Source organism: Lipophrys pholis, assembly GCF_963383615.2.
Source record: "Lipophrys pholis genome assembly, chromosome: 6".
Taxonomy (NCBI): Eukaryota; Metazoa; Chordata; class Actinopteri; order Blenniiformes; family Blenniidae; genus Lipophrys; species Lipophrys pholis.
In genome coordinates, this window is record NC_137629.1 from 34,113,172 (window position 1) to 34,138,628 (window position 25,457).

Here is a 25,457-nt window from a genome sequence, read left to right on the forward strand (position 1 = left end):
TGTAACTTTCGAATGACAGTAACTAATAATATATAACAAACTGCATTTTAAAAGTAACTTGACCTTCACTGTTACTAATATTATGATTGTATAAAACTGTTGTTGGCTTTTCTTAGTTTTTGTCTCTGAGTCCAGCAGAGATTAAAATCTAACGGCGTTAGGACCCGGGGGGCTCCTCGACCAGGAAGAGGGCGTCGGCTCTGCCGCCGGTGGAGGAGGAGGAGGAGGAGGAGGAAGAGGAGGAGGAAGAAGAGGAGGAGGAGGAAGAGGAGGAGGAAGGTACCGCCACTGCCGCCGCGCTGGTCGCGCACAACCGCCAAGTCCCGGCAGCGGCGAGAGCGATGCGAGAGAGGGGCGGCGAGGACTCCGAGTGAAGCCACACGTTCCCCCGTTCCCACCGAGCGAAGAGACGCAGCCAGTCAGCATGTCGGTCCTCGCGCTGCAAGAGTACGAGTTCGAGCGGCAGTTCAACGAGGACGAAGCCATCCGGTGGATGCAGGAGAACTGGTGAGGCGACTGGCTCTTATTTTAATCCCGCTTCACCGCCGCGGCCACACGAGCCGCCAGCGCGCGACTCAACGTGAACCGGAGGCTCTGACGACGCGCACGCACCGGCCTCGCTGGCCGGGATTAAACCCGGTAAATCTGGCTGTCTGTCATCTCACCGCGGCCGGAGCTCCGGGAGCCTCCAGCAGGCCTCCAGCCGAGTGTGTCCGCCGGCCGCCGGATCCCACCGGGGGGTCGTCCTTCATTCTCATTTAGACATCAGACATCATCAGCGACATAGCTTGGTTAAGGTCATCCACCCCTCCATCCATCCCTCCATCCATCACTCCATCCCTCCATCCATCCATCCCTCCATCCATCCATCCATCCATCCATCCATCCATCCACCCCTCCATCCATCCATCCCTCCATCCCTCCATCCATCCATCCATCCCTCCATTCCTCCATCCCACCACCCATCCATCCCTCCATCCATCCACCCCTCCACCCCTCCATCCATCCATCCATTCCTCCATTCCTCCATCCATTCCTCCATCCATCCATCCATCCATCCATCCATCCCTCCATCCCTCCATCCATCACTCGATCCATTCATCCACCCACCCATCCATCCATCACTCCAGATCCCTCCATCCATTCATCCACCCACCCATCCATCCCTCCCTCCATCCATCCCTCCATCCATCCCTCCATCCATCCCTCCATCCAGGGCTTCATTAAACCAACCCTGGTCCGTCTTCTATTCATTCCAACCTGCAGGATGACTTCAGATCAACTCTCAGCTTCTTCTTGTTCTAAACCTTTAATCAGGATTAATCCACTATATTCCTTCTTCTTACCCATTTGTCTCCAGATGATCTGCAGCACCTTTAAATATCTAAGACCAGTGAACATCTAAACCCTTGAGAGTCCAAGGTCACCTCTTCAATGTGCTTGAAATTTCCAATCTGAGTACTTTACTGGGTTAAAAAGACCCAATGAAGCTGAATGTTTGGGTCGTGGTTCCCCTCCTGACCTCACAGCAACAATGTCTTGTTCCTCTGGGCTGGAGGCCTTTAGTGTGTCCATTGAATGTTTGAAGTGGACTAGTGTCTCTGGGATGGTGGTTCTGTCTCTGGAATGGCGGTTCTGTCTGTGGAATGGCGGTTCTGTCTGTGGAATGGCGGTTCTGTGTCTGGAACACTGGTTCTGTCTGTGGAATGGCGGTTCTGTCTGTGGAATGGCGGTTCTGTCTGTGGAATGGCGGTTCTGTCTGTGGCCAGCGGTCCACAGTGTGTTCTCCTTGCCTTCACCCCTGGTCCACTGGGATCAGCTCCAGCTCTGAGCGACGGACGGATGATTGTTCTTGATGCTCTTTGCCACAATCTGATTTGAGGAACTCATTAAGACAAATGTTTGTTGAACTTTCTCCAGCCCAGCAGGTGAGACACTGTGTGTCTGTCCAGCCCAGCAGGTGAGACACTGTGTGTCTGTCCAGCCCAGCAGGTGAGACACTGTGTGTCTATCCAGCCCAGCAGGTGAGACACTGGACAGCTGTGTGTCTGTCCAGTCCAGCAGGTGAGACACTGGACAGCTGTGTGTCTGTCCAGCCCAGCAGGTGAGACACTGTGTGTCTATCCAGCCCAGCAGGTGAGACACTGGACAGCTGTGTGTCTCTCCAGTCCAGCAGGTGAGACACTGTGTGTCTGTCCAGCCCAGCAGGTGAGACACTGGACAGCTGTGTGTCTGTCCAGCCCAGCAGGTGAGACACTGTGTGTCTGTCCAGCCCAGCAGGTGAGACACTGGACAGCTGTGTGTTATAAAGCTTTAGGAATGTGAAGCATTGAGACCAAAAAACCTGAAGAATATTATTTTTGAAAAATAATCAGTTAAAACCTTTTCCCACTTCTCATGAAAGTATTTTCTGTAGTGAGAGTAATCGTTCACGGTAGTAAGTAATCTGACGCCACAGAAGATCACCAGAGCCTTTCAGTGGTCTGGAGTTGTTAATGAGTGAGTAAGCATGTGTTAATAAGAATGACTGATCACAACTCAGCGCTGTGTCATTGTTGCCCTGGCTGCTGTCTCCCAGGCTCCACGCCCACTGTAACATTACCCAAGACACATTTCTCACTTTTACTACAGGAGTTCTGCAAATATCTCCTCCGGGTGTGTACTGAGGCCTGTCAGATGTACTGGCATGCAGGCCCAGCCGGCCGTCCGTCATGAACCCACCAGAGGGTCATCATTGTTCAGGTCCAAGCCAGGTTGAGCCAGAAAAGGTTGTAAGCACAGCGAGATGAGTCATGCGTAAAGTGAGCATAAGCCTCATTAAGCATTCAGTGGCGCCGGTTTGGTAAAACGCAGCAAAAGGTTTTCATCTGGAATCCAGTGGCCTGGAGAGGAAATCAGGTTCTTTCTTTTAGTTCAGAGTTTGAGCTTCTTCTGGAGAAAGTTTGGTTCTGGTTCTTTGAAGGAAACGTGTGTCTGTCTGTCTGTCTGTCTGTCTGTCTGTGTGTGTGTGTGTGTGTGTGTGTGTGTGTGTGTGTGTGTGTGTGTGTGTGTGTGTGTGTGTGTGTGTGTGTGTGTGTGTGTGTGTGTGTGTGTGTGTGTGTGTGTGTGTGTGTGTGTGTGTGTGTGTGTGTGTGTGTGTGTGTGTGTGTGTGTGTGTGTGTGTGTGTGTGTGTGTGTGTGTGTGTGTGTGTGTGTGTGTGTGTGTGTGTGTGTGTGTGTGTGTGTGTGTGTGTGTGTGTGGGAGCTGTCCATACCCTGGTACTGACTACCGACCAATACCGTTGATCTTCTGATGTCTGCTGACAGAAAACGGACCAATGGCGTTGCAGCTGCTCTGCGCTGACCTCGCTCTGCTGTTCCAGCAGTTGGAGGCAGTCAGACGAGCTGCATGAGGCTCGGCGGGGGAACAGCCGCGGATAATGAACCGGCTTTCATAGCCTGTTTATTACTGTACGTCTGTAGGAAGAGAGTGAGGACATGTGGCGTGTTCTGGTGGCTTCAGGGTCCGATTCAAACAGCCATGTTGAAGGCGTGTTCTGGTGGCTTCAGGGTCCGATTCAAACAGCCATGTTGAAGGCGTGTTCTGGTGGCTTCAGGGTCCGATTCAAACAGCCATGTTGAAGGCGTGTTCTGGTGGCTTCAGGGTCCGATTCAAACAGCCATGTTGAAGGCGTGTTCTGGTGGCTTCAGGGTCCGATTCAAACAGCCATGTTGAAGGCGTGTGGCGTGCTGCAGTTTTAACCGTCCAAACCAAACAGAAATCAGCATTAAATTAGCAGCCAAGCCTGGATGTTATTTATATATATTTATATATATATATATATATTATTTCTGGGTTTGCTCCTGGTGTTTGTTTGAATGAATAAAGCTGAAAGCGTTTCATTCAGTCTGCAGAAACTAGACTCGTACAGTAAATTACACATTTCTTTCACATGCTGGTTACAGAGTTCGAGGAAAGGGGATTTGTTTTTCTTTATTTTCAGGATTCATGATCCTGTATCAGTTGTTTGCCCCAGAATCTAGGATTTGTTTCTGGGGCATTATAAATACAACTTCAGATGATAAAACGGTTGTAAAGTCTGTAGTAAACCTGCATCTGTCACTTGGTTCTGCGCCTGGACAAGTCGTCAGTCCATCACATTCACATGGAGAGGAGGTGGAGAGGAGGTGGAGAGGAGGTGGAGAGGAGGTGGAGAGGTGATGGAGAGGTGGTGGAGAGGTGGTGGAGAGGAGGTGGTAGAGGAGGTGGTAGAGGTGGTGGAGAGGAGGTGGAGAGGAGGTTATGGAGAGGAGGTGGTAGAGGTGGTGGAGAGGTGATGGAGAGGTGGTGGAGAGGAGGTGGAGAGGTGATGGAGAGGAGGTGGAGAGGAGGTGGTAGAGGTGATGGAGAGGAGGTGGAGAGGAGGTGGTAGAGGAGGTGGAGAGGAGGAGAGGTGGTGGAGAGGTGGTGGAGAGGTGGTGGAGAGGTGGTGGAGAGGAGGTGGAGAGGTGGTGGAGAGGTGGTGGAGAGTCGCCACACTGAAGTTCCTGGTTGGACCAGGTGAGTGGACTAACCACTGCACCACTGTGCAGCCAGCCCCGACACCATGTCGGATTGGATTAACATGTAATCCTGCTTTACCATCGTCTGACTGCTTTTGTAGTTTTTAGTGACTCATTTCTTCTTTTAACACAAAAAGAAAAGTACAGCCTGGTGTACTTTTCTCCACTGCCTGAGACTTTTTGTTCTGGATTTCCCTCTAATATGTAAATGTGAGAGGAACATTTCAAACTGCAGACAGAAAGAGGAGGAGCATCACTGAGTGGAAGGAATCTGACTGAAGGGGACATTTTTAGATTGATAATCATAAATTTCAGCTTGGATATGAGTTAATTTTGTACTTTTGCTAGAGACTGGATTCACATGCAATAATTGACCTTTGGTTAAGCCCCGCCCCCAAATGAGAATAGAGAAGCATGAGAGCTGGCGACACTTTACCCACTTCTGGACTCTTTGAGTGGTTTAAGACAGAAAAGGTCAAACGATGTGCCTGGTTTCCACGCAGCAGAGGTATGAGGTATTCTGGAAGGATAAACTACGGGCTTTACTTCATCCCATTTCCAAAACCCAAACCTGGACCAAACCTGGACCGAACCTGGACCGAACCTGGACCGAACCTGGACCAAACCTGGACCGAACCTGGACCAAACCTGGACCAAACCTGGACCAAACCTAAACCAAACCCAAACCAAACCTGGACCGAACCTGGACCGAACCTGGACCGAACCTGGACCGATGTCTCCTGTGGGTTGAGCTTCATGGCAGAACAAACAGGCTCCATCCTGATGAGCGCGGCTGTGAACCGCTGATATCAACGCCTCTAACTAATCATATGAGCGAGGCGGCTCTTCGCTGTCTAGCGCCTGTTGTGATGTGGTTTCTTCACTAAACATGCACTCGACTGTTACGGCTTGTCCAAGTGAGCAACGGTAATGAAGAGGGGCGGGGCTTAACCAATATGGCCAATATAAAAGAGAGGCAGAATGCTTACTTTGGTGTACATTATCCACAATTAGTGTCATGTCTTTAGGTCAAAGAGTTCATGAGGTTTTAAAGTTTGTTCACATTTTAGCATACTTATTTTCTGACATTTTAACCGAGTGCTCCAGCTCCTCCAGAGAGGGTGGTTTTAGTTACAGCAGAGTGAGTGCTCCTCTCACATAGACAATCTTTGGTGTTTTTGCTCTGGTGACCTGGGGATCTCGTAACTCGCTGTGTCGCTCTAAATGTTTGAGCCTCGGGAAATGTTCATCTTTGTGAGTGTCTGTGTCTCAAAAGAACTTTAATTAGAGGTCATGAACATTTCCAAGTGTTACCACTGATAAGTTTTATCGCTCTCTGGTTTTGCAGTTACTGTTGTATTACATAAGTGTGGCCAGCTGCTTCTGTTTAACATACATGTATAAATATAGATGGTAATTACCCTTTCTCTGTATGTTACAGTTACTGATCTTTCATGCAAGAAAGCTTCAGTAATCAAGAAAAGCCAGCGTTGTGTTCAAAGTTTGTGTAATGGTTCTCCGGCTGTGTAGCGACACACAGACACGTGTTGTGAGGACAACACAATTATCACAATTGTCCAGATGGAGATCGTGAAGAAGCTGCAAACATGGACACTGTTCTAAATGGATAAACTCGATGTCACATTAATTCAGGTTCACGTTTTTACTCCCAGCCTTGAAGTAACTGTTGTGTTTCAGTACTTTGTATGTGTGCCATTGTTGTGCAGGGATGAATGGAGCCTGGTACACTGATCTGATGTGTTCCTTTGTGACTGGCGGCAGATGGCTCGCCATTGTGAAGTAAAGGGGAAGTGGTTGTAAGAAGCGTAGGAAGAGAAAGGAGTGGACACGGACTTAAAATCTGAGTGACGGCTCCAGCTTTAGAGCTTTTCCTGTCTTTTCGCTCGTGTGAAAGTGTCTTCGTCCTCACAGACCGTCAAACCCGATATTGCTGATGAAGTTATGGTCCGTCAGCACAAACTAATCAATGATAGTAACAGACATGCTGGCAGCACTAATGGAGCAGATCCAATGAAAGCGTAGTGTCTGAATACAAAGTTAGACTGATACAAGTGAGCTGCAGAATTATAGCTGAGAATCCTTAATCTCATGAAATCGACTTATTTATTTTAATTAAAGTGTGTTTTATCCAAAACAAGCAGATTGTTCTTCTTCACCCACAGCGAGGTGAACATTTCTGTCTGTAAGGGGAATGTGCACACTCCAAAGGACATTGATCTCTAAATCAAATTGCATTGGTTGTACATTTAGCAGGCCACTTGGACTGCTTAGTGCAAGGCTGACTTTGTAAAATGACACTGGAAGTAATCTCATGTCACGCCCGTGTGTCGGTATAATACTGAGAATTACATGTACATCACATCGTGTTTTTATCCAGCGTTTTCAAAAATGGCCTGATCTGCATTGAAACCACTATATTTGTCTGTGCGACCTTCTAGAGCACAACCAAGACATTAGCTCCTGTTAATACATTCGTGTGCAGCCTGCTGACTCACTCTGGATTCCCACAGATGTCATCATTCCTCATTATGATGCAGGTTGCTTGGAAGTGTTGGTCTCTGTGTTTGAAAGGCCTCTGGTGGAGATCGCATCCCCTGTGGGTCTCTGTGCTTTTGATGGATCTCTGGTGGGTTCTTTATTTTTTATTTTCGCTCAGCACTGCTACCAGGAGATGCACAGTCCCAGAATGCAGTTAGAATGAACAACGAGGTCTTTGTATGTGGCGTGACGGAATGTTTATTCCCACTATTTCTGATTCCTCTGCTTTGCTGTGTGTACCTTTGCAATAGCAGTATGTTTTCTAGGGTGACATAACATAATAAAGAGTATTTCTGATGAGCTCAGTTCTACCACACAGGCAGCGTCTCATCAACATGGACTGTATTTGCTCTTTAATTAAGGAGTAGCGGCGCTCGTTGGCGCTCTTGGAGGTCAGGTTTCTGGGCCCTGAGAAGTTGTAGAGATAACGCTTTTCTCATGTTACGTATTCAAGTCCAGGCAGAGTTCGGCCTCTTTGTTTGAGGGTTCTTGAGCCTTTCTGTTACTTGGATCAAGCTGGTAAATGCGTCAGCTTAAAGCTGGCATGCGGGTGTTATTTCAGTAGATCGTACTTGGCTTCTTTTCATTCCCTTCTTGAAATAATAGATAAAGCCTTTTCTGGAATGTAGCTGGGGACTTCTCTCAGGTGTCGTTCAAAGAAGGAATAAGCTCAACTCAAATCTGTCGAGGCTCCTGAAGAAATCTGGTATATTTGATATTTCACTAATGTAGGGGTATCCAGTCCAGGGGGCAGGGCCACAATCTTCTATATTTTATGTCTCCCCTAGTTGCAACACATCTGATTTCAATGAGGGGCTCCTCAATGGTTTTTTGTTTTTTTAACAGTAATGATGAAATCAGGCTTACCTCTTAGGGCCTGTTAACACAACAAGTTCAAGTGAAAGTTTTCGCATCCGTGAGTAGGTGGACAATAACAACAATGGTGGCATGAGTCCACATTCTCCTGGGACTTGATTACACTATGTAATCTAGTATGATTGTCCGTCTCCTATCATTGTTAATGTTATAACGTACTGTTGACCGTATGTGTGTGGTTTCAATACAAAAACAAACTGCACCCACTAGTGGCCCAACATGAGAACTACATCATTTTCAGCATTTCTGCTGTTTCCATGTAAACAGACATCGTTTCCCAGTCAGGCAGGTTGAGACCCTCCAGTACCAGGAATGAACACAACTGCACTGATGAGGTACATATTTAGCCTACGTACCTTAACTTCAGCTAAGTCTTTCTGCTGTGAACTAAATGTAACTCCCTTACAGACACCAACACATTGTATTAAAATAAGAACTTGTGTTAAAATCGTAGTTAATACTCTTGATTCATAGTGAGAACTTCTCCAATTCCAGTCAAGGTTAGACTTGGTTGTCTTCCTTTAGGAAGTTTTCATGTTCTCCCTGTGTGTTTGAGTTTTCTCTGGATACTTTTTCCTCTCACATTCAAAAAAACCCAACATACTTTGGACCAATTTCTGACTCTAAATTCCCCATAAGTATGAATGAAGCATGGCTTTCAGTCCAGAACTTCCATGGTGGTCCATGGCTGTGATTGGCTCCAGCACTACTGTGAGCTTCACTATGTGTGTTAAACACTTGATGGTCATGTAGTTGGGCATCTTGCTGCCATTTCAGCGGGAGCAGCACAAGCTGACGCTAATCGGTTTGGACCATGTTTACCCAGAATCCTCCTCAGGCTGTCTGTTTGCTGGGCTGCTCTCCTTCACACGTTTGGTGAGGCCAGAGACAGAAATGGGTTTCCTCTTCGGAACCTACCGTCTGCCGGCGGTGTTCCTGCGCTCCGGCTTCACGGTCACATTTCATCAGGCCGTCAAAGATAAACAACAGTTAGATTTTACTGCCATTATCACAGTGTCTTTGTTTACTTTGGATGATGGTGAGAGTGTAAGAGGTAACAACGTGCTTCACTAAACACACATACTGTTTCGTACTTGCATGTTTCAGTCTGGGCCATCAGGTGAGGCAGTGTTCAGCATCTTTATGGTTTGAGACCTGCTGTGTGGCGTCTGCAAGATCTCACCTGTACCTGTGTGGGTTTTCTCTCTCTCACTTGATAGGATTATGGCTCGGTTGTTTCTCTGATTATAGGTAATTAATTAGGGAGTAGGAGGAAGTAAAAACTCCAGAAGCAGGTTTTAAGTGCGGTCTTTGGTCCAAAGCTCCACATAATGGGATTCTATGTTTGTGTGTTTTACTGTCGTGTTTTAACAATCTGTCTCCTTCAGAGATGGTTTTATTGACCAGATGCAGCTTTATCTCGGTTTGATCAGAACAGTGAAATGATTCTAACTCGGTGTCGTATAAACAGTGTAAATACACACACGTCTTCATTCTATCCCTTCGTTTCAGTGCAAACAATTATTAATACATTCTGGTCTTAACACTGTTTGCAACAGGCATTATGTTCAGTTCTAATTCTGCAGCTTTTATTGTCCATGTTTTCAGAAAGTCACCTGCACACTATGGATTAGATGCTCGTTCTCCTCCAACACGTAATGCAGGACTTGGCAGCGTCGTGCGTCGATCACCTGTTTGGTTTTAACCTTTGAATTGATGTTTATGTCGTGAAGAGTTGCTCCTTCGTAACCCCGTCATTCTTCTTTGACTACATAAGTCAAGATGGTCTTAAGCACCTCACTGGTTGAAGTAATTAAAACTCGACAGAAGTACTCTTGTGTATCCTAAGTAGGAGCTTTGCCCTTAACTGTGGATGTCCAGTGAAGTAAACCTGTCTAATCGCTTGTATCCATCCGTCCAGCCATTGATCTTCAGTAAGAGTTGGGTTTCATGCTGGAGCCAATCCCAGCTGCTGTAGAGCTGCTTTATATGTGTAACTGTGTGTTTCAAATATAGTCGTGTGTTTGTTAATCAATACATCCAGGGGAGGGCAGTCCATGCTTTCATGTTCAACAACATTTCTATTATCTAACGGCAATGAAACGTTAGAGTCACCATGTCACCCTGATAGCGTGACACAATAACATAACTGAAAGTGTTTGATAGGACTCCAACTGTGAGATGAGAGCACTAACCACTACACCACCATGCAAACACAAGCATCATATATATTCTTGAATTCCCTGGAGAAGCTGTGCATAGTGAAGTGTGATTGGCTTGTTACAAACTGGACTGTATCGTGACATCGCCTGAACGATTAATGATTATATATACGCGTAACTCAGGCTTGTTTCGTGGCTTTCTGCTGCACTAGAGTAACTGCTGTTCCTCTGTTTAGGATGCTGACGGTGCTGCTAGGGAATAAAGATATTTCCATGGACGTGAGGGGAATGGCTGCAAGTCTCTACACACAAACAACTCCTATAGGAATGGGAAATTTAACTCCACCATAATTATTACTTTAACCTTATCTAACCTTATCTAACCTAATCTAACCTGAACCATAGACGGACAGTAAATATGTCTTCACTGAGGATATATTGATTTCTCTAATGGCATTCTCCATTTTAGTCTCCATGGTGAGATAAGTGTATTATTTGTGGGGCCCACTCATCAACTTAATGCATTTCCGAGCCCCGTCCCTCAACCATCATCATCATCATCATCAGAAATAAGTGATCTCATCCTTAATTTGATCCTGTTGGTCCAAAGCCACATCTTATCCCTGACTAAAGGTAACAGATCCCCGCAGTCTGTCGTGAACTCGGGGCATATATTCACAAACCCCTGGCCTTAAGTTGAGTTTTCTGAATGAGTCTTAATCTCTATATGTTTTGTCCTGGTAAAGCCCTCGGCGCCACAAGTTGTCTGTATATATCTTTATATCTATATCTATATATCTGTGTCTCTAGACTGTAGATAAACTCTTCTTCCTTAGATTTTCTGTACATGCAGGAATGTGAACCCAGTTTGACGAGGCAGTTGGACACCCGCTCACTGTCACAGGCATGCGGACTCATCCTTAGGCTGCACATGCAGGATTACATAACAGGTAAAACCTCCTGGACCAGCTAATACAGGTCCAAGTTTCACAGCAGGTTATCCAGCAGCAGCTTTGTGCAGCTCTGTCAGTGGGGGAAGGGAAGGTATGTGGGATCAAGGTTCTTATTACTCCATGGCTCTGACTGCACAGAGGAAGACTGCATCCTAGACAGACCATCAGGAACATTGAGCAGGAAGTGCAAACGGCTGATCTCTCCGACGGTCTTCTAGTTCAGTGTTAACGTGTGTTTCACGTCTTACATGAGCAGAAAGATAGTGCAGCTTGGTGAGCAACTTCTCTGGAGGATGTCTGTGTCACAGGCGAGTGGTTTTGGTTTCACCTGTCACAGAGAAGCTCTTTTTGCTTCTTGCTCTTTCACTTTAGTGGATAATAATGACTTTTTAAATTAGGAAATTGGCTCTTCAAGTGTGGTTTTTCTGGATAAACACCCAGCATGTGACTGTGATAACGATGAGAGCAAACGTATACCAGAGATGCCTTACCTTCTCTACTGCGCCCTATACCCTCCATCAGCCTAACAAAAATAAGAAGTACCTCCATTATTAGATTATTGTGCGTCGGCATTCTCTGCAATAAACGGGTGAAATTTTAGCTTACGTACTCATTAACTCACCAAAACTGCTGCAACTGCTCTGTTTGGGGTGGGGTGGGGGTAGAAAGCAGCTGGCTTCCTATCATGCAGCAGCAAGAAATCTCTGCTGATTCTGTTGCTGCTCCATGCTGAGCTTCTCAAAAGAGCTCTGACGGCATGCTTTTACATTATGCCTCCTCGGCCCACTTTGTCAAACAGCAGAGTCGAGCCCGTCGCCTCATAGCGCCTCATAGCGCCTCATAGCGCCTCATAGCGCCTCATAGCGCCTCATAGCGTCTCATAGCGCCTCATAGCGTCTCATTGCGCCTCATTGCGTCTCATAGCGCCTCATAGCGCATCATAGCGCATCATAGCGCCTCATAGCGTCTCATAGCGTCTCATAGCGCCTCATAGCGCCTCATAGCGCCTCATTGCGTCTCATAGCGCCTCATTGCGTCTCATAGCGCCTCATAGTGTCTCATAGCGCCTCATAGTGTCTCATAGCGTCCAGTGAGTCAAACTCAAGAGATCGCATCAATTTGCCACAAACTGATTTAGTCTTTCCTTAATGTGACTTTATGATTTTGTAGTGAATGAAAGTTCTAAATGTTATCAGTCAAGTGTAATTTGATAAAAGGCCTTGATGTCTTGTTGGTTTGTCCTCAGAGAGTTTATATAAACGCAGAAATCTCTGTGATTACTTTTGTTTCCCACTGATTACTTGATGTAGGTGATAAGGAATCAAAAGAGAAATTGGATTTCTATAAATCTGATAGGATTTTGTTTTGTTACGAGAGAATACTTTTGCTTTCAATCTCTTTGAGTTTTTCTCAATCTCTGCTACTACATTTACCAGTTTGAGAATCAATGCATTACATCTATTACAACAATGAAGCTGTTTGAACTGTATTATTTATAGTTTCTCCCTTCAAATCAATGCTTCTTATTTGATGTCCTCACTTTTCTTTAACTCCACTCCTGCAGTGTAAACATCCCTCCTTCTTTCATCAGCAGTCTCACCTTCAGCTCCTCTTCTCTACGGGAGCTCAGCTCAACCGAAGCCACTGGGGACGGGGCACTGATTGCAGTAAATTGCTCAAAATGGATCGAAATGATGCGTTTGTGAAGCTCAACATGCAAACGAAGCATTAATGATAGTTTTTACAACTGATTTGGATGCTTTCCAGCATTACTCTTCATAAAAACAGAGACCAGGCACGTCTCAGCTGAGGCTGCAGAACACGAGGCCATTAGTGAGCAAACGTGGCTTCGATTGTCTGTGACTTATTGTATTTATTTCTGGAATGTGGTATTTCTTCGTTAAAATGTTTACATAATTACCAATAGATTAGGATCACACATAAAAATGTCAGAACTCAATGTTCCTCACTTTGATTCATTACCCTCCTGCACCTGCTCTTTAAAGAGCCATAAATCAAGACGTCTACAAGGTACAGGCCCCACTGCCGACGGCACACGGCCATAAATCACACACATGACCTTTGACCCCCGCTGAAGGTGAATGCTGAGGATGTTTCTCCTCCAGTACGTTTGCCACAGTGTGTGGCGCTCTGTTCTCGGCCCTCCGTCCTGTGAAAGCAGCTCTTTTCCTCGCACTGAGCAGCTTTGTGCCGTCCGTTTGGCGGAGGCGGCCCGAGTCGCTCTGTGGGTTGTTTCATTTTTTCGCTGGCAGAACAGCGAGGCGCCATCTTCCACCCTTCACGTTAAACAGCCACACTGTTCACACGCAGCCTGTTGGTCGGAGTCGCGTCGCATTCCTGGCATCACTCTGCTTCCAGGTAGAGAATGAGTGATGGCATTTTGAGGCGGTGAGGGACGGGTTGTGCCCCCGAGCCTCTGTTCAGTATCACTGCGATCTATCTGGGTGTTTTCTCGTGGCTTTAAAACGTACATCCTGATCCATAACCAGTCACCATGACACACTCAGGACTGTCATAACAAAACATTCCTCTGTCACACAAAATGAACTTTGAGTTTTTCAGTATCGGTCTACAGCCATTTTCTTTTTCTTTGCTACTTTTGCAAAAATTTGGTCTGAATTGTTCTTGACTTTAGACCATAAAACATATTTACATGATATCGATCAGAGAAAAAAACTTTTAAAGTTTAAATTTAAAGGTTATTATGGCACTATTTCACCGGTGTGTGGCCCCTGAACTGAAATGTGTTTGACACCCTTGCAATTGATGATCCGATTGTATATTGAAGGGATGAATAATTAAAGTACCCAAGTATCTGTTATGCGACTTAGTAATACAAACAACATCCAGTCAGTTGTAGTTTTACTGGCCAGCAGACTGATGTCACTAAAGCCGGTGTTCCACCGCAGTACGTGGCGGAGCGGGAGGTTACGGTACGGCAAAGCTCACCCAGGACCAACTCTGTCTCGCGGTCCACCACAGGAAGGACGGTCAAGATGTAGGCGGGGTTGAGAACGACTCGGAGACGCGTCCAGAGAAGAACATGGAAGCGGCCGGCGGCCGTCCAAGTTGTTCTCTGTGACTCAGGTTACACTTTCTCATTGCAACGTCCAGCTCCTGCTGAAGCTCCTCCCCCTATTCCTGAGAGGAGGAGCTCCTGCTGAAGCCCCTCCTCCCGTTACTGAGAGGAGCGTCTGTATCTCGTTAAAAGACGCCATGTTGTGTCGCGCCGACGTTTCAATAAACCAGTTAACAAATCAACCAGTGAGCACGAAGCGTCATATGTAAACAACGACGGAGGTTTGCGGTCGATGAAATAATTAAATGTTGTGGCCAAGTCCAGAGTGACGATCTTCACGACCAATCAGCAGACGGCTGCGTTGTAGCTCCTCCTCACAGACCCGTTCCTCGGTGGGTTAGCGGAAAATCGTACCCGGTGGTCACGGGTTCTTTCTGTAACTTTTCAGTGGGACCATGAGGACCCCCCCCCCCCCCCCCCCCCCCCCCCGGTGGGACTGCACCTAAACAGGCCACCCGGTGGTGGTTGGATTTGTTTCCGATGTGCTGAGGAGTGTCCGTTTCTCCTGATTGTTTCTCTGCTGAGGCTGCGCTTCAGAACAAGTCGGTTCACTCCTCTTGTCACAGTTGTGTGAGAAATGTTTGGCGGTGTTTGGCGGTGCAGTCATCGAGGACGTGACTATACTTGTATGTTAAAGGAACAATACACTTCACGTGGGTCATCCCGTCTGGAGCTTCGTTTGACCTTTGACCCAATAGGTTTCCTCATTTTACTGTTTAAACTCTGTGACTCGTTTCCACTAAACTTGTGTGACGTCTGAACAGAACCTCAGAATTCCTCGGGCTGGTTGGACTCTTATCACCGGAGCTCCACAAGTACTTAACATATGTTGTTCTAGTTGGTGCTCATGTTCCTTTAATACCTTTATTCTGCTGTGGGCATTGCGAGGTGAATGCTAAAGCGACTCCCTCATATGATAAGAATGTTCCAGCTGGAGTTTGGCAGTTGATGTTTTGTGGTTTCAGGCAGCACGCCCTGGCCTCATGTCGGCTCCGCCCACTATCCAGTCTGTCAAGTCAGACCACCTACGCTCTGTAATCGTACCGAGTGCCGCAAAATGCTTTTGTTCAGGTTAATTTGGGCCGGGTAGCGTTTCATTGCCCGGCCTGGACTTCCAAGTGGCTCGGCGGCGACTCAGTGACGAGTCAAAGCAAACGGACATCAGAGCGGTGGCGGTGGGAACTGATCCAGAGCGATGGCTGTAAAGTCCAAGCTCAGTGGCAGTTGGAGGTGGGATCAGGACATTAAATCACAAATGAGGTAATTTGTGTTGTGAAAGCAGAACATTGAAGTCACGCCGGTCATCGATGACCTCTGCCTTGAGCCTTGTTCTTGGAGCACATCACAGAGGAGCCGACATGGGAAATGAAGAGGATTAAATTCTGAGATTGAATTTCTCAAGTTTTTACTTAAAAACATTTTCATGCAAGTGAGAAGAGTTCCAGATGAACCAGATTAGATTGTGACATCGAATGTGAACCTGACCTGAAGAAACACCTTTAAGTTCCCCCAATAAAGGGATGAAACATGTGAGACAGTAATAGTTATAGTAGTAGTAGTAGTAGTAATAGTAGTAGTAGTAGTACCGTTTCTCCTGGATATCGCTCCTGGATGGAATTTAAGCATCAAATTGTGTGATTATTTTCTGCTTTTCCACTCCAAACCTTTATGAATGAGTGGTGTGCAACCAAAACATATTTAAGATGTATGTATATATAATCATTTCCATCTGCCTTAGTGAGCCTGTACAGCGGCGCTGAAGAGCCGGTGGCTCCAGCACTGCACCCTGCTGAACTCCAGTGCTTTAATGAATATCAACATGCTTTGTGATGGATTTCCTGCAGAGGAACTGAAAGTGACAATGAACGAGTGTGTTTGCTTTGAATCCTCCAACAAAGAAAGAAAAAGCTGAATGTGGCTCTCAGAAGCCAAATACTACCTTCTGTGGACGCCGGCAACAAAACAACCTAATGGGACGTCTTTTTCTGTGTGTTAACAGGAAGAAGTCCTTTCTCTTCTCGGCGCTCTACGCCGCCTGCATCCTGGGAGGACGTCATGTCATGAAACAAAGGGAGAAGTTTGAACTGAGAAAACCTTTGGTGCTGTGGTCGCTGACGCTCGCTGTGTTCAGGTAACACGGCAAGAAGCAAACCTTTTCTAACGCGCGTGAGAAACGTAACGGCAAGGTGGCACAAGGAACTGAAGACCGGAGGAAAATAGAACTAAAACAGAACCGCACCACAGTTATTCAAATTAGTTATCTATTCGTATTAATATGAATCTTTTTGTTTTTGTTTTTAATGAATTTATCTCACTAATGCTTTTACTTTTGTGTTTGTATTTATCAGATTTGTTTTAAGTACTCTTTCATTGCAGTATTTAGAAATGTTGGTGTCTGGTGTCGGGGCACATGGTGAAAGAGGGTACAGGTAATATAAATATAATATATACAATATAGGAAGGATACTGAGGGCGTCCGTCTTTCTTTACTTTTTCTCTATTCTTGTTTGTATGGAAGGTTTTTGCAGCTTTTCAATACTGAGCAGGTGTTTGGATGGATTTCCTGTCGCTTAAATTGTAAATGAAAAAGGTAATTTATTTCAAAACAAAAGTCTTTATTAATAGCGGAGGAGGAAGAGGAGGAGGAGGAAGACGATTCAGGGCTCTTTTCTGTTTCTTGTTGTTGTTTTCCTTCTAAGCCAGTATTGAAAATGTTGGTAAAATATAAGAGTACTGTACGTATCATGTCCACATGCGTATATGAAACCTAAATGGAGGAGAGTATAGTGAGGTGTCGAGCAGAAAGCCAAACACAGACATTTATTAGCCTGGATGTCTTTTTGTTTCTACACATGAATCTGAGGAGCGACGCTTCTTTAGTCTGTTTCATCACGAACGTCTGATCGTCGTCGTCGTTTAACACTTATTTTCGTTTAACAGTTGTAGTTCCCTCGTTTCCATGGCGACAAACGTTCACAAAACGACGACACGTTTCCTTTGTAGTTTTCACCAACAATTAAATCAGGATGAGTCGAGCTGAAAGGACGAGTCCGTCCCCAGGTTGAAGCTTGCAGAGGAGGAAAAGACGAGGACGAGGCCTCTTGCCTGGTTTCCCACTAAAAGATTCTAAGACTGAACGAAGCGGTTCAGCCCAGAGCGACGCTGGCCGGCGTCGAGATTATCCACAAGATATTAAAGACTCAAGAGTTTACTGGTTCAGGCTGGAGAAGGAAAATGAACGAAGGCGAGCGTCTGAAACGTCGTCCACAAAACGCCAACATGCAGCAAACACTCACCATCTTTTCTCGCACAGTAAAACAACCCGTTACTCTTAAAGCTGCAGTGTCTCAGTACAGTTCTACATCCATAATATTTCATCTCACCACTTCACTGGGACTGGACCAACCTTACAGATCAGGGACTGGACCAACCTTACAGATCAGGGACTGGACCAACCTTACAGATCAGGGACTGGACCAACCTTACAGATCAGGGACTGGACCAACCTTACAGATCAGGGACTGGACCAACCTTACAGATCAGGGACTGGACCAACCTTACAGATCAGGGACTGGACCAACCTTACAGATCAGGTCTAAAGACGACTTATTCCAGAGCCTCACCTGGTTTCTTCTTTCCTCCTGAACTCTTGAGTGACGGTGGCTGTGCTCTGTCCACGCAGTATATTTGGTGCCATCCGTACGGGGAGCTACATGACCTACATGCTGATGACTAAAGGCCTCAAACACTCGGTTTGTGACCAGAGCTTCTACAACGGGCCCGTCAGCAAGTTCTGGGCCTACGCCTTCGTTCTCAGTAAAGCACCAGAGCTGGGTAAGTGTTTACATCTGGTGTCGTATTAAAAACGGGATCATACTGCGGTTGTACCCTAGGTGGCAGTGTTGAGTCACTTCAGCCTCGGTGGCTGTTCAGAGTTTTAGATCTTCTTTGGTTTTCTAAACCTTTTATTCAGGTATTCTGGGAAGTCAGAAGCACAAAGATAGAAGTGTTTTTATTTATTGTAATACTCATATTCACTTGATATCATGCAGCTCTGTTGAGGACTGTTGTTTTTGACTATTTGAAGTTAAAATCATAATTATTGAATTAATATTATTCTAACGTATCAAGTCAATCAGGAGAAAAATAAATATACATAAAGTGTAAAAGCCAAAAAGATTAGTGTTCTTCCTCCACTACGTTGGAATGTTTATTTTGGCTTTAACCAAATCAGCAGTTTTTATTTTTGGGATGTCTAAAGTTCCATTCTGCTATAATCCATGGGTTTTATTCAAAATGATGTATTCCTCAATCCCATTAAAAAGCCTTATATTTGTGAATTCTGCCTGTAAGTCGCAGTGTTTCCGCTCTTTGTACGCCTGCTGTTTGAACTCTTTGATTCTTAAACAGCAGTCCTCCGTCAGTCCTCCGTCAGTCCTCCGTCAGTCCTCCGTCAGTCCTCCGTCAGTCCTCCATCAGTCCTCCGTCAGTCCTCCGTCAGTCCTCCGTCAGTCCTCCATCAGTCCTCCGTCAGTCCTCCGTCAGTCCTCCGTCAGTCCTCCGTCAGTCCTCCATCAGTCCTCCGTCAGTCTTCCGTCCAAACAAGTTTAACAAGTTCACACAATCACTACTGATTTTTAAGGGATTTTAAGAACATGGAGATAAAAAAGGGGTGAATTTTCTACTTTTCTGCATTAAATTGGTCATAAACTGATGGAAGTGACTCAACAAACAGGATTTAATCTAATACTGAAGTTATAAGATTCCTTAAATCTATTAGACCTGCGCTGCTGCTGAAGTTTGACATTTTGAACCAAATCAATCACGTTTCACTCCTTTTGGATTTCCTACACTTTTCTTGTTTCTTTCTTTTTGCCTCCAACTAATAAACCAATAAGACAACATCTTTGAATGTTGGAATATTACAGACACTCAAATGGGTTTCCTCTTTTTTCAATCACGTCATAATTTTCACGATCAATATTTTAAAATCCTTTTGGTTTTAATGGCAAACGTCTGAAGATTTCACATTAAACAGCCTGAAATCTTTTCTACTCTTCAGATTGTTGGAGGTAAAGTCCGTCCGTCACTTCTCAGGTTTCAAATAAACATATTTCACTGCATTTTGTTCCATTTGTGGCTCTTCACTGCAGAGTTCATGAAACACAGTGACCCCTAGTGGTCAAATCATGAAGCGCAGCGTTAACTTCAAAATGCAGTTTTTCTATTATTGTTCTGGCTGTGTTCTGGCTGTGTTCTGGCTGTGTTCTGGCTGTGTTCTGGCTGTGTTCTGACTGTGTACTGACTGTGTACTGACTGTGTTCTGACTGTGTTCTGGCTGTGTTCTGGCTGTGTTCTGGCTGTGTTCTGACTGTGTTCTGACTGTGTTCTGGCTGCCCTCCCTGCAGGCGACACCCTCTTCATCGTCCTGAGGAAGCAGAAGCTCATCTTCCTGCACTGGTACCACCACATCACCGTGCTGCTGTACTCCTGGTACTCCTACAAGGACATGGTGGCGGGCGGCGGCTGGTTCATGACCATGAACTACTTGGTGCACGCCGTCATGTACTCTTACTACGCCTTGCGGGCGGCCGGCTTCAAGGTGTCGCGTAACTTCGCCATGTTCATCACGCTGACCCAGATCACCCAGATGCTGATGGGCTGTGTGGTGAACTACCTGGTGTACTCCTGGATGCAGCAGGGCCAGGAGTGTCCCTCCCACATGCAGAACATTGTGTGGTCCTCCCTCATGTACCTCAGCTACTTTGTGCTCTTTGTCCAGTTCTTCTTCGAAGCGTACATCGCCAAGTCCAAGGCCGCGGCCGCGGCCGTCGCCAAGAAAAGCGAGTAAAAAAAAAAAAAAAACAGAGGAGGGAGATGACGAGGAGGAATTCAGAAAAAAAGAAAAAAAAGGGAGGAATAGATGAAGAGCAGGGACCAGTGACTTGAGAGATGGGTGAGGAGGGGAGGGGGGGGGGGGGGGGGTTGTATGCTGATCTAAAGAGCCCCCTCTCCCCCCCCCCCCCCCCCGAGGGCGGCCCAGGGAGCAGCGCCGCCACATTCAGAAAGCCATCGCAAGTCGGGTTTTTGCCGGAAGTTCTTTGAATTAATTTGTTTTTAAAATCCTTAAAAAATAGAAAAAAATCTCCTGATTTGAAAAGTCGTTTTCCAGCAAGACGTTCAAATGAAGAAGAAAAAAAAAAGAATCTGGGTCATAAGTAGGTTTGTGTCGGTCGTCAGTGTTCATCGTTTTGATTTTAACTGGCTTGAAAGTGTGTGTGTGTGTGTGTGTGTGTGTGTGTGTGTGTGTGTGTGTGTGTGTGTGTGTGTGTGTGTGTGTGTGTGTGTGTGTGTGTGTGTGTGTGTGTGTGTGTGTGTGTGTGTGTGTGTGTGTGTGTGTGTGTGTGTGTGTGTGTGTGTGTGTGTGTGTGTGTGTGTGTGTGTGTGTGTGTGTGTGTGTGTGACATCTTTTCTTCTCAGGTCTTGGTTTATCTTTCTCTCTCTCTCTTTACACAACATGCACATGGAGACCAAGTAGACCAGTTTAACATCTGCACCGGTTTACCGTGTGGTGGAGATTCATCCGCCTCGGCGTGATGCATGATGGGAAAACGGACGCTGCCGGTGCCTCGCCACTCGTCATGACCTCACAGAAGTCGCCCGCCACACTTCTGAAACGACTTGCCATCGATTTTACAGACTCTTGTTGTGTTGGTGTCCCACCAGTGAAGGAAGCCGTCTGTTGGACACTGAAGGAATTCATGGAGGACAAACATGTTTAACTGAAGTTTAAAAAAAAAAAGAAAAGAAAAATCAAACATGCAAATTGTTTAAATCTGCTGTATTGAGAAAAAACCCCTCTGTATCTTTAATGGTGTCTGTTGTGCTATTTGTGCTTTTGCACTGTATCAATGTTAAAAACAAACAACAACAAATGTTGCTGAAAAACTTAACATATGAACAAAGAGTACAAAAATACATGCTTGTGTCTTTATTTGGTCTCAGCAGTGACGTCTGCACACATTGTTGTACTGAATCGGTTTAAATGACGCTGTAGAAGTACTTTTCCTTTTTTCCACTTTGTTCTTCACCTAAATGTGTTTTAATACTTCATTCAGCTGCTTCGTCACAAGAAAAGAACTCACTTGGATTTCACAGTTTAAACTCAGCGAGATAAAGTTAGTTTAAAGGTGTATGAACAATTTCTTAGATTCAATTAAGTCGATTTAAAAATGCTTTTATATATATATCTATATATCTATATATCTATACACACCATGGCGAACTGAAATGTCCCGATTAGATAAAAAACCTGTTTACACATTGATTTTAATCACTTTTATCAACTAGCATTAAAAAGCTATAAACTATTTTTACATCAGCGTGTCGCCAGACTTGTAAAAATATCATTTTATAAACCTACAACAACCTTTTTCTTCTCGTTTTAGTGAAAATATTCTTTAATGCACTTGTTACCAAACAACCTCAAATTCCTTCTAAAGATCTAGTTTCTCATGGTCTCATGTTGCTCCTCAGGAGTCGTCACTGTTTCCACCCAACTAACTAAATTATGTACTAAACTGACCCACTGTGGAGAAACGCAGACTGTCAGCTGCTTTTATTTTGAAAAACCCATCCAGGATCAGGCCTTCTGGCTGGCTTTACGTGTGGTTGGTGGTTTAGTCCTCCGACTTTCTGCAGGATGCTGAAGGGGGTTTCAGTAATGTGATATCGCCCCCTACTGGAACTAACCTGCAACCGCAAACCTCCACCCATAAAGCTGGGCCTTCACCCTCCTGGGAGGAAACGGTGCCAAATTACTGTGGCACCATTCTGCCACAAAACTGCTTTTACCCCCTCAGAGTGCTTTGATATTCACTTCCAGGATATAAAGGGGCTATTAATTGTTTTTTTTTAGCTTTTCCAACACCTTGATAATAGGAAATTACAATATTCCTTTCTGGATGCACGGGTTAGTTCTTCAGCGTCATTCTGATTTTACAAACGTTCCAGGTGAAAGACAGAATTCCTGCTGACGAGTTTAATGTGGAAGTTAAAGGAAAAGTCCTGGTCCAAAGTAACTCCCAGGTTCCTCACAGTGAATAAAGCAAAGTCTAAAGTCTAGTCTAAAATCTAAAGTCTAGTCTAAAGTCTAAAATGCTGCTGGAGGTGAAAGTAATAATCCAGCATCACCAGATTGTTTAGATTATTTCTTTATCAGACGTTTGGGATCAAATATAACAACTTGTGTTTTATCTGAATTCAGAAGCAGGAAATCTCGTCCAGCCTTTCATGTCTTTCAGAGTCGAGTTTGACAAATTGATCTGGATCATCTGGTTTCATAGATTAATAGATTAGAGTGTCGTCTGCATAACAATGGGACTTCCTGGATTGTTTCCTGGTCCTTTTCCTCACAGGAAGCAGGTATGATGAGAACTTTATGTGTCCCAGGACAGAACCCTGTGGGACTCCCTGTTTAACCTGCTACAATTACATGTTTTGCAGAAAACTAGAAGTAGAAAAGACTAAATCTAGAAAACAATTAAAGAAATTGAATATATTTGGTCTCTTTAGGAAAAGTCATCAAATTGAATTGTAGAAAAAACACATGTATGATATTTAAGCAGCTATCAAATGTTAAAATGGATCGTTTTATATATATATATATATAGTCCAGGGGTGGGTCATTTATCTGAGGAGGGCTCATCTCAACTAGAGGAACAAAACGTACTCGGTCCTGCTAAATGTAAAGATATCTTTAATAAACATCCTTTAATAACCTGCTCTGCCTCCAGTTCTTCTTAAGTTTTTAAGATGTTATCTGATTATATTGATTCACATTGTAAATGATGGATAAAGATGGCCGCGGCCAATAAATAAACCCACTTTAATCATTTACAATCATTTTCTTTTGAATCATGATTTCTCCTCGATTCTTCACAGTCACGATACCAAAAGTCCCCGTCGGACCGTCAACGAAGCAGCTTCTTCTTACTGAACATTGAACAAAAGAATAATAGTGAGAAACAACAAGCTGTCATGGTGAAATGCTGGAGAGGCTAATCCAGCCTGCAGCTCAAACGACCCAAACAAACTATCAAATACATGCAATTGTTGAAGCTGATTTATTTACCAGGAATCAAACTGATTTGATAAAGTTGCTGAAGCAGAAGAATCTGTCTTCAGGTGTGAGGGTGAACGGGTGAACTGGTGAACGGGTGAACGGGTGAACGGGTGAACTGGTGAACGGGTGAACGGGTGAACTGGTGAACGGGTGAACGGGTGAACTGGTGAACGGGTGAACGGGTGAACTGGTGAACTGGTGAACGGGTGAACGGGTGAACGGGTGAACTGGTGAACGGGTGAACTGGTGAACGGGTGAACGGGTGAACTGGTGAACTGGTGAACGGGTGAACGGGTGAACGGGTGAACTGGTGAACGGGTGAACGGGTGAACGGGTGAACGGGTGAACTGGTGAACGTGTGAACGGGTGAACGGGTGAACTGGTGAACGGGTGAACGGGTGAACGGGTGAACGGGTGAACTGGTGAACGTGTGAACGGGTGAACGGGTGAACGGGTGAACTGGTGAACTGGTGAACGGGTGAACGGGTGAACTGGTGAACACACGACTGATGAAGGAAGTTGAGCAGATTGATGAACTTTCTTTCACCATCAGCCTGAAGGGAAACACTTTTACTGATCAGTAAACTTTGGATTATTTGTTAAATCTTTCATTGATTTTTGGGACATTTCACTGTGAAATGATCATTTAGTTCCTTCTTTAGAAATACCTTAGAAATACCTTAGAAATACCTTAGAAATATCTTAGAAATATCTTAGAAATATCTTAGAAGTATTTTAGAAATATCTTAGAAATATCTTAGAAATATCTTAGAATTATCTTAGAAGTATCTTAGAAGTATCTTAGAAGTATCTTAGAAATATCTTAGAAATATCTTAGAAATATCTTAGAATTATCTTAGAAGTATCTTAGAAGTATCTTAGAAGTATCTTAGAAGTATCTTAGAAATATCTTAGAAATATCTTAGAAATATCTTAGAAATATCTTAGAATTATCTTAGAACTATCTTAGAAGTATCTTAGAAGTATCTTAGAAGTATCTTAGAAATATCTTAGAAGTATCTTAGAAGTATCACCATTTCCAGGTTTGTGTAACGATATACTGAATTAAATGTGAACTTTTTATCCATTGTCAAACAAGGAAAAAGCAGATTTGTCTTTATTTAAATGTTGTATAACTCCGTCGTCAGATCAACCTGAGGACGTCTAGTAATGAAAACATGGAGTCAAGCGGTTCGGAGTGACGTTGTCTTTCAGTATAAATATTTATATTGCAGTTCTCACTGATATTGAGGATATTGAGGATTCACAGCCTCTTGATAGATGCAGGTTTGAGTCTTTAGAGAGTCTAGAATGTTGCTGTGAGCGTCCCCTCAGGAGGAAACAGTATCTGGGGACGCTCTGAGGTCGGGGCTCGTCCTCCAGACATAGATTCTGGCTCATGTGTCCATGTCCAACACAAGCATTAAGACCTCCTCCCCCAACATTCACATTGGAGTTTAAGTCTGCCCAAATCCTCCCAAAGCAGTGTTCCTCCGTCCTGCTGGAGAGCTGCAGGGAGGAACGCCTGACCTGGAGGATCAGAGCAAAGCCTTTGAGTGGGCTGCTAATTCCCTCTTCTCGCTCTCCTCAGCTGTCCTCTGGGCTGGATGGAGACGTGAGACGAGACAAAGCTGCAGCCATCTGGCTGGAAAACACAAAATCAGCTAATGGACAAACAGCACATGTCATATTGTTGCTCCAGGAAGGTTTCGTGTATCTTAGATGCATTTTGAAAAAGAAAGTCCAGTCATTAAGTGTGTGTCTCCGGTCCACGTCTCTGCTCCGTCTGATCCGTCCTCCGTCCTGCACCATCCTGTTAGGGTTCCTTTCTGCTCCATCACTCCTGGATCTATTGAGCGGGTTTCAGGTCTGTTTGAGCCGTAAGAGAGACTGAAGTCCACCTCTGAAACTCCTCCTGACTTCAGACTGACATAACAAATATCTCATCCAAACGGTGAAGTACGGAGGAGGCAGCATCATGGTTTAGGGCTGCTTTGCTGCAAGGGAGGCAAGGGGAGGCAAGAGGGGGCAAGGGGAGGCAAGGGGAGGCAAGGCCATCTTCATTTTGTTATATTAACACTTCATCACAGAGCTGATCGCTGCAATGCATTGTGGGAGTTGGGTTGCTTTGTTTCAAATGT

At 45.0% G+C, this 25,457-nt stretch overlaps 1 protein-coding gene across 1 annotated transcript; it reads left to right on the top strand.

Moving 5' to 3' along the window:
• The first annotated feature begins 245 nt into the window (after positions 1 to 245).
• Positions 246 to 21,027, top strand: elovl6 (ELOVL fatty acid elongase 6). Its single transcript, XM_080465707.1, has 4 exons — positions 246 to 507; positions 16,192 to 16,323; positions 17,875 to 18,026; positions 19,601 to 21,027. The coding sequence occupies exons 1-4, from the start codon at positions 425 to 427 to the stop codon at positions 20,041 to 20,043; spliced, it is 810 nt and encodes a 269-aa protein (XP_080321833.1). The 5' UTR covers positions 246 to 424; the 3' UTR covers positions 20,044 to 21,027.
• The last annotated feature ends 4,430 nt before the right edge of the window (positions 21,028 to 25,457 follow it).

What these genes read in the sequence shown, in the direction of transcription:
- elovl6 (XM_080465707.1), top strand. Translation starts at nt 425, where the DNA reads ATGTCGGTCCTCGCGCTGCAAGAGTACGAGTTCGAGCGGCAGTTCAAC. An exon ending in CGGTGGATGCAGGAGAACTG is followed by an intron (nt 508 to 16,191) that starts GTGAGGCGACTG and finishes GTGTGTTAACAG; the next exon opens with GAAGAAGTCCTTTCTCTTCT. An exon ending in CTGACGCTCGCTGTGTTCAG is followed by an intron (nt 16,324 to 17,874) that starts GTAACACGGCAA and finishes CTGTCCACGCAG; the next exon opens with TATATTTGGTGCCATCCGTA.